Source organism: Hemitrygon akajei, chromosome 12 (genome assembly GCF_048418815.1).
Source record: "Hemitrygon akajei chromosome 12, sHemAka1.3, whole genome shotgun sequence".
Classification (NCBI taxonomy): Eukaryota; Metazoa; Chordata; class Chondrichthyes; order Myliobatiformes; family Dasyatidae; genus Hemitrygon; species Hemitrygon akajei.
Window position 1 is genome coordinate 70,033,578 of NC_133135.1, and position 12,551 is coordinate 70,046,128.

Consider the following 12,551-nt stretch of genomic DNA (forward strand, 5'->3'; position numbering starts at 1 on the left):
TGTCACCATACACAACCCTGAGATTCATTTTCTTGCGGGCATACTCAACAATTCAACAATAGAATAATAACTTTAATAGAATCAATGAAAGACTGCACCAACTTGGGCATTCAACCAGTGTAAAAGACAACAAGCTCTGCAACTACAAAAAGAATTAAATAATAATAATAAATTAATAAGCAATAAATATTGAGAACATGAGATGAAGAGTCCTTGAAGGTGACTGTGTAGGCTGTGGGAACATTTCAGTGGTGGGGCAAGTGAAGTTATCACCTTTGGTTCAAGACCCTGATGGTTGAGGGTAATAACTATTCCTGTACCTGGAGGTGTGAGTCCTGAGGCTCCTGTACCTTCTTCCTGATAGCAGCAGTGAGGAGAGAGCATAACCTTGGTGGTACGGGTCCCTGATGATGGTTGCTGCTTTCCTGTGACAATGTGGTCAGTGGTGGATAGGGCTTTACCCGTGATGGACTGGGTTGTATCCACCACATTTTGTAGGCTTTTCCGTTCAAGGGCATACCAGGTTGTGATGCAGCCAGTCAGTACATTATGCTCTCCTCTACACTTCTGTAGTGGTTTGTCAAAGTTTTCTTTGCAAACTCCTAAGCAAATATAGACACTGCTGTGCTTTTTTCATAATTGTACTTGTGTGCTAGGCCCAGAGCAAGTCCTCTGAAATGATAACGCTCAGAAATTTGAAGTTGCTGACCCTCTCTGCCTCTGATCCTCTGATGAAGATTGGCTCATGGACCTCTGGTTTCTGCCAACTGTAGTCAATAATCAGTTCCTTGGTCTTGCTGACATTGAGTAAGAGGTTGCCGTGACACCACTCAGCCAGATTTTCAATCTCCCTCCTATAGGCTGATTTGTCTCCACCTTTGATTTCTGGCCTATGACAGTGGTGTCTGCAGTAAACTTAAAAATAGCATTGAAGCTATGCTTAGTCACACAGCTGTAAGTGTAAAACAAGTAGAGCATGGGCTAAGCACACAGCCTTGTGGTGTACCTGCGCTGATGGATATCATGGAGGAGATGTTGTCAATCCAAAGTGACTGGAGTCTACGAGTGAGGATCTGCTTACACAAGGAGGTACTGAGGCCAAGGCTTGAAACATTGATTGGTTTAAAAGTTGAAAAGTTAGCTCTGTTAGCAGTACTTACATTAGGCCTGACCCATTTGATCCATCCTACCAGAATAGTACTTTACAACTACGCATTATCGCTAATGGCAAAGGGTTGTTTGTGCTCTGTCCAAAAACATCCATGTGATTTTCAATGAAGTTGTCTGTATCTAGTAACTCTTCATGCAGAATTGGTTGTGACATTGCAGAGATTATTCACTGTTAGTCTCACTTTTGCTTTAAGGAATAAGCTGCAAGTTTCTTAACACCGTTAAGATCAGGTAGTGGCTTATTTATTCTGGGCTGCTTTCGAGCTTTCCAACAGGACCTGAACTGACTTGGATGTCTCCTGTGACAGCAAAGAAATAACTGGCTTCAGTTATTTTTCACAAAGCTTGGTTAATTATCAAGCCACTTGTGGTGGAATCTGAATCCATTATGTGGATTTGGAATCCTGAAGGACAGAATTCCAAGCTACGTTTGTATTTAAAACTGGCATCTATAGTTCAGACTTGCATCTTCCCTAATGATCTGTTTGTCCATCGGTTGACCCTTCCGGTTGGCTTTCAGGTCCTGTGCAAACTTGAAACTAATCCGGCGGGCCATTACTGCTGCTGAGTTGGATACTTCCCTCGGCTGTAGGACACAAGACATAAGAACTATTAAAAGTTAGTTCAATAGCTCTTCAAGTACCAGCTTACATTTCCACTCTGGAAGTGGAATGGCCATGTATGCAAACTCTGCGCGCAAATAAAAATAGTTCTTACTTTAACAATGAAATACATTCTGGACAGCAAGCTGAGTGAGATGGATGATGAATAAATTGCTTTTTCAAACTCAGACAGGTACAGCATCTTAAGGATATACTGTATCATTGCAGTAGATAACCTACATGTGCGCAGTCTATTGTTCCCGTTCATTAACTGCTGGCAAGCCTTCAGCTGGGTGCGAGCAACTTCAATCTGTTCAGCTACAACTTCCAGCCCTGTGTCAATATTCAAGTACACAAGCTATACAAATTGAGTGCTGCTGTGAGCTCTGTGTGACACATGATCACTTAAAGCCCAAAGCAGCCATCTCCTCAGTTTTCATGCCAATGCGTCACTTTCAATTTTTTCCCCTGACACGGTTGGCTGTTTTTATTTATGACTTCTAATTCTACCGTTTTAAAAACCATTTCACATCTGTGAAACAGCGTTGTTAGTTAGTTTTCATGATGAACATTAGGAATGAATGATTGCTCATTGGATCAGTGAATAAAACTCACCCCTTTTCCCTCCTCCTGCTTATCTACATGATAGGAAATTTCATCATCTGCAAGTCTAGAAAAAGAGTATTTTTCCACTGGGATACAAATTGTTCAGTTATCAAAATTGATGCCGGATTATTTTGATTAAACAGACTGACACACTAAATGATCTATTTTACATTAACATGAAAAATAGCTCTGGATTTTCCATGGAAAAGGAAGCTAGGGGACTATAAATTAGAGTATTCAAAGCATTTTATGTGCACATTTACTTCTATGAAAATGACTATCAGTAACATTATAGATGGATTCTAGCCCTCAGCCATTGCATTAGTCGTTGTTTGAATGCTGCAAATTGTTTTAATCATATTTCATTTGCATTTCTTTTCAAAATAAATAGTTTTCCTTATATCATGGGAAAATTCCTGCTGTTTTTTGCATATGCTTTTTCTCTTTCGATTCACGATCAGCTTTTGTATCCCAGCTTTGCTTTAAACACTGTGAGTGGAAATATAGACAATGGATTGAAAATATGATTATAATATATTTAAATCAGTTTCATTTGGCAGTGTTACAATATAAAACAATATCTCAATTATTTTAATTAAACATTGACAGTGATATCTTTAGATGTAGAATCACAATTTAACAGTTTATTTTTTCATTATTTGCAAATCACCTTAATTAGACATTCTATGCTAACGAATTTCACAACACGCCAGTGATAATAAATCTGATTCTGATATAGAGAGTAACTTTTGTGATTTAGTTTCCACTGAGAAGGAGTACTTTCCCTTCTAGTTGTAACATGGTTGGTAACGAGCTTCCCTCTGAGTCACAAGATTGAGTTCAAGTCCAAGACTAGAAGCCTAAGCCCAAAACTCAAGCAGATGGTCCAATGCAAAACTGAAGGAATGCACTGCAAGCAATACAGATTTGTGGAGTGTTAATATAAAATTTTGGCTGTCTTCAATAAAAGACCTTTTGATACTACTTTCCAGAAAAGCAGGGTGGTATCAGTGGTAACCTGGATAATATTGATTCCTCACTCATTATTGTTAAACTTGATAGTATAATTGTCAGCACCATCCTGTTTTTGGAAACCTGCTGCACATAAATTTACTCTGATATTTACTGCTTCATGAAGTACTGTACTGGACTGTTAAGTGGTATGTGAAGGGTACTATATAAGTGAAGGGCTTGCTTCCTTTGTCTGCAGTGCTTGACCTGCTGAGTTCCTTCAGCATTTTGTGTGTGTTACTCCGGAATTGCAGCACCCGCAGAATCTCTTGTGTTTATATATTGTTCAACAAGGTTTTTGGCACAATTTAAAGACTAAAGGGTTTTGTTGTTGATTCCATGAATAATTTATGATAGATTAGTGCAGCATTTCACTTGTCATTGTTTCATTGCTTTTACGCAAGAAATAAAGACTATTTTGAGCAGTGTTCTGCTATTATTTACTTAAGTTTTGTTTATTGGAGTCCAGATCCAATGGGCAGGTACAAGTGAAGGGAAAGTAGCCTTGGCAGTGTTCCCAGCTGCTGTGGGTCTTTGTAGGATGGGCTTGATTAGCACTCGTAGGTGGCACGAAGACTTTGAGAGACTGGTGTAAGTGCATCAAATACAAATTAAAATCATTACATGATTTTTTTTTTAAAAAAACACAGGCTCCCTATTTTAGATAGGTCCAGTTCAATGTTCAAAGTTAACACATCAGGAAAAAAATCCAGAACTGAATGCTATTAAGCATTTGGGGGAAAAAATCCCCTTAGTATCCCAGAGTTTTTCAGATGTTAACTTACCTTTCTTGCCCTTGAATAGAAAATCCTTCAAAAAAGCTGTGCATATGGTTCAGTCCATCACGGGCGAAGCTCTTCCCAATACTGAGCACATCCACATGAAGCAGGAAAGCAGCATCCATCATCAGAGACTCCCACCACCCAGGTCATGCTCTCTTCTTGCTGCTGCCATCAGGAAGGCGGTACAGGAGTCTCAGGTCTCACACCACCATGTTCAGGAACAGTTACTACCCCTCAACCTTCAGGCTCTTGCACCAAAGGGTTCACTCAACTTGACTTGCCCTGTCATTGGCATGTTCCCACAACCTTATGGACTCATTTTCAAGGACTCTTCGTTTCATTTTCTTGATTTTTATTGCTTATTTATTTATTATCATTATTTCTTTTTTTGTTTTGCAGTTTGTATTATGCACAGTGTTTGAACGCCCAAGTGGGTGTGGCTTGTCATTGATTCTGTTATGGTTATTATTCCATTATGGATTTATTGAGTATGCCTGCAAGAAAATGAACATCCGGCTTGTATATGGTGACATATATGTACAGTACTTTGATAACAAATGTACTTTGAAATTTGAATTTTGCTTTGCTTGATCTCTATTCATAGGAGTAACTGCTCTGTTAAAACAAATGTCTTTCACATATTGGTGTATGACTAATAATTCTCAAAGCATTGTTTCTTTGAGAAACACAAAATGCTGGCAGAACTCAGCAGGCCAGACAACATCTACGGGAGGAGCATCCTCCCATAGATGCTGTCTGGCCTGCTGAGTTCTGCCAGCATTTTGTGTTTTTACTTATTTCCAGCATCTGCAGATTCACTCGTGTTTCTTTGAGAAAGTTGTGTTATTGTTCTTGAAATAAGAAATCTGAGTACGATCTTGCTTATCATTTTGTAGGTAAGGAGTACCATCAAAAGACTACAAGAGAGAAGAAAAGCTTTGAACTTTTCAGTAAGTAAATAATTGGTATATATTGTCAATTGTTGAGGCGTTACAATTAATTGCATATTTGAGTAAATTTTTATTAATACATTCTGTTTATAAAACTTCATGCACAGGGAGGCTTTGTATTGTTATAATGCAGAACATTCTTAAAAATAAGTTAGCAATGAGTCACACTGCTTCCTTTTCAACAGAGACGACTATTCAGATTTATTCCAATGGCTCTAATGAGCTTTGAGGCGCCAAGGCAATGCAAAGCACAGTATAAGTGCAAGCCCTTTACTTTGTGCTGAACTGCAGTTGTTTGATTGGCCTTACATTTCATCTGGTCAGCTGGAGATAGGTTCAGGCACAGTTATTATCCTTCAACCAGCAGGCTCCTGAACCAGCGTAGATAACTTCACTCACCTCAACATGGAGCCTATGGATTCACTTTCATGAACTTTACAACTCATGTTATAAGACCATAAGGCATAGGAGCTGAATTAGGCCATTCACCCTCCTCTGTCATTCCATCAAGGCTGTCCCTGGATCCCACTCAACCCCATACACCTGCCTTCTCGCCATATCCTTTAATGCCCTGACTGATCAGGAAATGATCAACTTCCATCTTAAATGTACTCACAAACTTATTCTCCACTGCAGTCTGTGGCAGAGCATTCCGCAGCTTCACTACTCTCTGGCTAAAAAAAATTCCTCCTTACCTCTGTTCTAAAAGGTTGTCTCTCAATTTTGAGGCTATGCCTTCAAGTTCTGGATGCCCCGACCATAGGAAACATACTCTCCACATCCGCCCTATCTAGTCCTTTTAATATTCAGTAGGTTATCACAATTATTATTTATTATTATTAAGCTGGTAAAACCAAAGGTATGGGCATAGCAAGCATACTTGATCCTCAGTTGCAAGGAACTTTCGGTCTATTCTAGTGGTGTTTAGTATTGTGGCTTCCTGGAGCTTTACATAAATTTTGCTGTGTAGGCCTAATTGTTTAATGTTATTGTGTAGTGACTTTGGGATGATACCAGTTGTAGATCCCGTACGTCTTTTAATTTCCTCTTTTAATTCGGCATACTTCTGGTGTTTTTCACTTATGAATTCTGTATGTTATGAGTGTTTGCAATGGCTATATCTATTCAGAAAGCTGTTCTTGCTTGTTTACCCTGTAATATAACATCCGGACCATTATTAGGGATTGTACTATTTGTGAAAATAGATCATTCATTATAACATTTGTAGGACTCAGACTCTGAGACTGGATTAGGCTGGTTATTATTATTTGCAGTTTGTCTTCTTTTGCACATTGGTTACTTGTCAGTCTTGGTGTGTAGTTTTTTTCTTGACTCTTTTGCATTTCTTTGATCTACTGTGAATGCCTGCAAGAGAATGAATCTTACATGTGTATGATGACATGTAGATACTTTGATATTGGAGTGGTTCCATGTTATATACCTTTCCTGCTTTTCCTTTTCACTGACTGACACAAAGAGGAAATTAAAAGCATGTTGTTACTGTCCTGCAGGAATATGAGGATAGTAACTATTGGTCATATTCACCCTTGCATCTTAAACTCTAGTCTAGCTTAGATGGTAGCAATGACTGAAGGCCAGATTTATTTGATTTTGGGTTTTTAAGAGAGGGTACTTACTACATTTGAGAGCATTGAGTGTTTACGCTTCAGAAGGTTGGGAAGAATTACATAGCACAGTGGCACAGCTGAGAGAACTGCTGCCTCACAGTTGCAGCGAGCCGGGTTCGATGCTGATCTCTGCTTCTGTCTGTGTGTGGAGACTGCATGTTCTCTCTGTAACTGCTTGGGTTTCTCCTGTGTGCTCCAGCTTCCTTGCACTTTCCAAAACACGAACAGGTAGAGAACATTTGCCTCTCGCCTCAATAGAAAGGGTGAGTAGTTTCAAGTTTCTGGGAGTTAACATCTCTGAAGATTTATCCTGGGCCCAACATATTAATGCAATTACAAAAAAAGTCACAGAGGCTATATTTCATTAGGAGTTTGGGGTGATCAGGTATGTCACCAAAGACTCTCACAAATCTCTACAGATATCTTGTGGAGAGCATTGTAATTGGTTGCAACACCATCTGGTATGGAGGGGCGACTGCAAAGGATCATAAAAAGCTGCGGAAACGTGCAAACTCAGCCAGGTCCACCATGGGCCTCCACAGCATTGAGGACATCTTCAGAAAATGATACCCCTAAAAATGGCATCCATTATTAAGGGCCTCCACCACCCAGGCCGTGCCCTCTTCTCATTGCTACTGTCAGGGAGGAGGTACAGGAGCCGAAGACACTTGCTCACCATTTTAGGAATAACTTCTTCCCCGTTGCCATCAGATTTCTGAATGGACAATGAACCCATGTACATTACCTCTCTATGTTTTTCTTGCTTTGCTCTCTTTTTGCACTAATTATTTATTGTTTATATATATGTTTCTTACTGTAATTATAGTTTTTGTGATGTTATGTATTGCACAGTACTGCTGTTGCAAAACAACAAATTTCATAACATATACAGTGATATTAAAGCTAATTCAGATTCTGGTAGGTAAGTGGCCACTGTAAAGTGCCCCTAGGGTGTTGGTAAGTTGTAGAGACTGGGAAGGGACTGATAAGAATGTAGGGAGAATGAAAAGGGTTTGGGTTGGATTGGTGTAAAAAATGGTGATCTGCAAATGCTTCTGAAGTAAACTTACAACACATCCCACTAATAGTCTGCAGAATATGACAAAGTGTATATTATTAAAAGTAAGAACAGATGCTGGAGATAACATGATACAGTGTTGTCAAAAAGTGTTTGAGCATGTTATTACCAAATTTGTGAGCTTTAGCCTTGGGTACTGTCTTGCTGTGGAGAGATACTATAGGAGAAAATGTGTGTATTCTAAGGCTCAAATGGAATAATTTTGCATTCATTGTAAAAAGGAGACATCTAAAACTCATGGCCTTATATTAGATAGGTATAACTCTACTGAGATATCACACAGTTGACATGTGGCAAATGACTGGAAATGCTAGGTTTTCCCAAGTGGCACACCATTGATCTTTCTGTTTTAGGAAAGAAAAATAGAAGTGAACTCAGTGGAAAGATATTTACTTGTGCTGAACAAAAATCTTTCTTGTGTTGGATGCCATGAATGGATTTTGACACAGACAGCAGAATTTGTTGATAAAAAATACTTTAGGGCCACTGAGGTGACCCTTTGGAATCACCACAGAACCTTGAGGACTTCATCAAAGGCTCTTCACACTCTTGAAGGACATGTAGGCATAAAGATGAGAGTCAATACCTTTTGAAGAGAACAGACGGTTGAAAAGACAAATATGGGCAGAGATAAACAATTGAAATGCAACCTGCAGGAACTGAAATTTAAACAGAAGAACCTACTCTTCATACCTCAGGGGAGCACACCAGATCCAGCAAAAGTGAAGTCTATCATGCCAATGCCAAAGTGGAATGATACTGCTGTGATCCAATGGTTTCTAACACTTACCCATTGCTGAAGTAAATTTCTTCACATCTGAGAGAGGATTGTGAAGCACAGGAGTAACAGTTGCAGCTTGTTGAATGGCTACCCGTGAGCAAACCCTCTAACCAGTGAAGGACACGGACAGAGTGAATGAGCACTACACCACTTTGATGACAAAGTGTTGACGTGACAAACTGGTGTTCTAGAAGAGCAAATGTTGGATAATTCTCATGCAAGATGGCCAAGTTTTGACCTATCGGCCACAAGAAAGATAATGCTGAAACATACCAGTATAAAGTACAGTCCCTCCATCACTCAGAACTCACGCCTGCTCCGAGTGCTCCAGGGGCCTCCATTGGGAGCGATCACTGACCCCCTCCACACTCACCTCGATGCTTCAATCTTCCTCGCCACTTTGAGGTGGAGTCGTTCATGATCCTGTGTCCCACCTCTGGTCTTTTTCACGAGTCCGCTCATGTTCTCGGTTCCTTTCGGATCCTCGTCTCTGTTCTCTACAAGGCAGTTCTCTGGACACAGCAGAGTGCTAGATCATTCCATCGAGTTCCAAACTGCACGTAGAGCTTGTCCACTATTAAGGCAGTTAGATGTATTTCAAAAACACACTGAGTTGTGCATATCTTCCTTTTGTGTACTCACCAATGGGACAGGTGAAAATATTGAAATAGATGCCTATAGAAAAGCTACTCATGAAGAAGATACAGAAATTCATATCATTTGATGCAACACAGCAAGAACTGCATAACACAAGGAAATCTGCAGATGCTGGAAATTCAGACAACACACACAAAATGCTGGTGGAACCCAGCAGGCCAGGCAGCATCTATAAGGAGAAGCACTGTCGACGTTTCTGGCCGAGACCCTTCATCAGGACTAACTGAAAGGAAAGATACTAAGAGATTTGAAAGTAGTGGGGGGAGGGGGAAATGCAAAATGATAGGAGAAGACCGGAAGGGGTGGGATGAAGCTAAGAGCTGGAAAGGTGATTGGCGAAAGTGATACAGAGCTGGAGAAGGGAAAGGATCATGGGACGGGAGGCCTCAGGAGAAAGAAAGGGGGGAGGGGAGCACCAGAGGGAGATGGAGAACAGGCAGAGTGATGGGCAGAGAGAGAGAGAGAGAAAAAAACAAACAATATATCAGGGATGGGGTAAGAAGGGGAGGAGGGGCATCAATGGAAGTTAGAGAAGTCAATGTTCATGCCATCAGGTTGGAGGCTACCCAGCCGGTATATAAGGTGTTGTTCCTCCAACCTGAGTGTGGCTTCATCTTGACAGTAGAGGAGAACTGCATAATCTTTATGAGGATTAAAACACTAGAAATATGGACTGTATTGTATTCTGAAATTAAAACACTTAGGACAAAAATGCATGTATGTATCAATGTGACGTGGTGAGAGAATAATTGCAAGTAATGAATGTTACTGATCAAGAGGTGGTTGTAATGATGGAGGAGCCATATTGCAGACTTGTAAATAGCCCTGAAATAAACTTGTAAACATGACTTTCAGGGTCCAATAAGAAGTTCTGTACATCATATAAACATCAAGGTATTTAATCTCATTGCAGACTTTTTGATGCACACTCCAGTTTGCACATTAACTATGTGATAACTAACCAGTAAAAGAAAAACGGGTGACCTAACAGGCTAAACTGAAAAAAGCGATTTTCATTTAATATGCCACCAGGATGATTGATCTTTTAAACTGATATACCTGGACAGTTCTTCTGAGGTTGAGTTACAATAGCCAGAGCATTCTGTGCCTGATCTGTGACGATGGTACAATGGAAAAACTGCTTCTCATTGCTTTTATACTACACCTTTGATTGTTGAAATGAAGAGAGTTATTCAGAAAGAATTGTGACACAAACAGAAGCAGATCAGGAGAGAAAGCATGACAAAGTGAAAAGAGGAGGAGGAAATTTCTCAGATGAAAAGACAAATGACCATGTTTGCTGATGAGGCAAAATTACCATAAGACGTAGGAGCAGAATTAGGCCATTCGGCCCATCGAGTCTGCTCTGCCATTCGATCATGACTGATCCTTTTTTTTCTCCTCCTCAACGCCAGTTCTCGGCCTTCTCCTCATAACCCTTGATGCCCTGTCCAATCAAGAACCTATCAATCCCAATGACCTGGCCTTCATAGCTGCATGTGGCAACAAATACCAGAAATTCACACCCTTTGGCTAAAGAAATTTCTCTGCATCTCGGTTTTGAAAGGGCGCCCTCTATCCTAAGGGCTGTGCCCTCTTGTCCTAGACTCTCCCACCATGGGAAACATTCTTTCTACATCTATTCTGTCTAGGCCTTTCAACTTTCGAAAGATTTCAATGAGATCCCCCTCATCCTTCTGAATTCCAGTGAGTACAGACCCAGAGCCATCAAATGTTCCTTGTATGATAACCCTTTCATTCCTGGAAACATTCTTGTGAACTTTCTCTGGACCGTCTCCAATGCCAGCACATCTTTTCTAAGAAGAGGGGCCCAAATACTCAAGGTGAGGTCTTACCAGTGCCTTCTAAAGCCTCAACATTACATCCCTGCTCTTGTCTTCTCGGTCTCTTGAAATGAATGCTAACATTGCATTCGCCTTTCTCACCACCGACTCAACCTGCAAGTTAACCTTTAGGGTGTTCTGCACAAGGACTCCCAAGTCCCTTTGCATCTCAGATTTTTGGATTTTCTCCCCTTTTAGAAAATAGTCCACACATTTATCTCTACTACCAAAGTGCATGACCACGCATTTTCCAGCATTGTATTTCATTTGCCACTTTCTTGCCCGTTCTCCTAATCTGTCTAAGCCCTTCTGCATCCTACCTGTTTCTTCAACACAACCTGCCCCTCTTCGTATCTTCATATCTTCATATCATCTGCAAACTTGGCAACAAAGCCATTTATTCCATCATCTAAATCATTTATATCCAGCATAAAAAGAAGTGGTCCCAACACTGACCCTTGCGGAACATCACTAGTCACTGGCAGCGAACCAGAAAAAGGTCCTTTTATTTCCACTCGGTGCCTCCTACCAATCAGCCAGTGCTCTAACCATGTTAGTAACTTTCCTGTCATACCATGGGCTCTTAACTTGGTAAGCAGACTCATGTGTGGCACTTTATCAAAGGCCTTCTGAAAGTTCAAATATGCAACATCCACTGCATCCCCTTTATCTATCCTACTTGTAATCTCAAAGAATTCCAACAGGTTTGTCAGGCAGGATTTTCCCTGAAGGAAACCATGCACTATCTTGTCCTGTGTCACCAAGTACTCCATCACCTGATCCTTAACAGTTTGCTCTAACATCTTCCCAATTACATGGAAAAGAGATCTGTGACGAGGAAGGCGGCATTCAAACTCAAGTAACTTGCACAAACAGAGTACCACCTGGGAAAATGTAGAGTTATTTGCCAGAACAAACTGGTAAAAGTCATATATTTGGAATTTGGTGTGCAAGTTCACAAAAAGCTCACCTTTGCTTGCAGGTACGGGAAGGAAAATGTACCTAAACCTTCATTTTTAAGGGTTGCCATATAGGATTCAGGAGGTCTTGGTTGTAATTGCTCAGGGATTTGGCAAGAACATAGCTACATGTGGCTCTGGTCTCCATCCCAAATGAATGATGTATATGCTTTGTGCAGTATAATTCATTAGATGATTTGCGGGATGAATGGGTTGTCGTTTGTGGAGCGAATGAACATCACTTGAATCTAGAACAATGAAAAATCAAATACAGGCTAATACTCTCTAATTCAACACTCTTAGCATTTGACTGGTAATGGAACAAAAAATGCAGGCCATAGAAATTGCCCCTGTGATATCTTCCGCTGAGTAGGAGCGATGTTCCTTCTAAGTTTAGATGCTTGCAGGTCATGCAAGGATTCTGAGAACTGTTGGTTATCTGAAGTTTTTGCAAGTTGGGAAATCTGTTGGCTGAGATTTCAA

At 40.4% G+C, this 12,551-nt stretch overlaps 1 protein-coding gene across 3 annotated transcripts in view; it reads left to right on the top strand.

The window, feature by feature from the left end:
- LOC140737191 (adhesion G protein-coupled receptor D2) overlaps nt 1-12,551 on the top strand; it is a 314,325-nt gene that overhangs the window by 165,245 nt on the left and 136,529 nt on the right. For all 3 annotated transcript variants that reach the window (XM_073063435.1, XM_073063436.1, XM_073063437.1), the window contains one exon: nt 5,068-5,121. In XM_073063435.1, the coding sequence (XP_072919536.1) occupies nt 5,068-5,121 (54 nt within the window). The remainder of the gene's footprint in view (nt 1-5,067; nt 5,122-12,551) is intronic.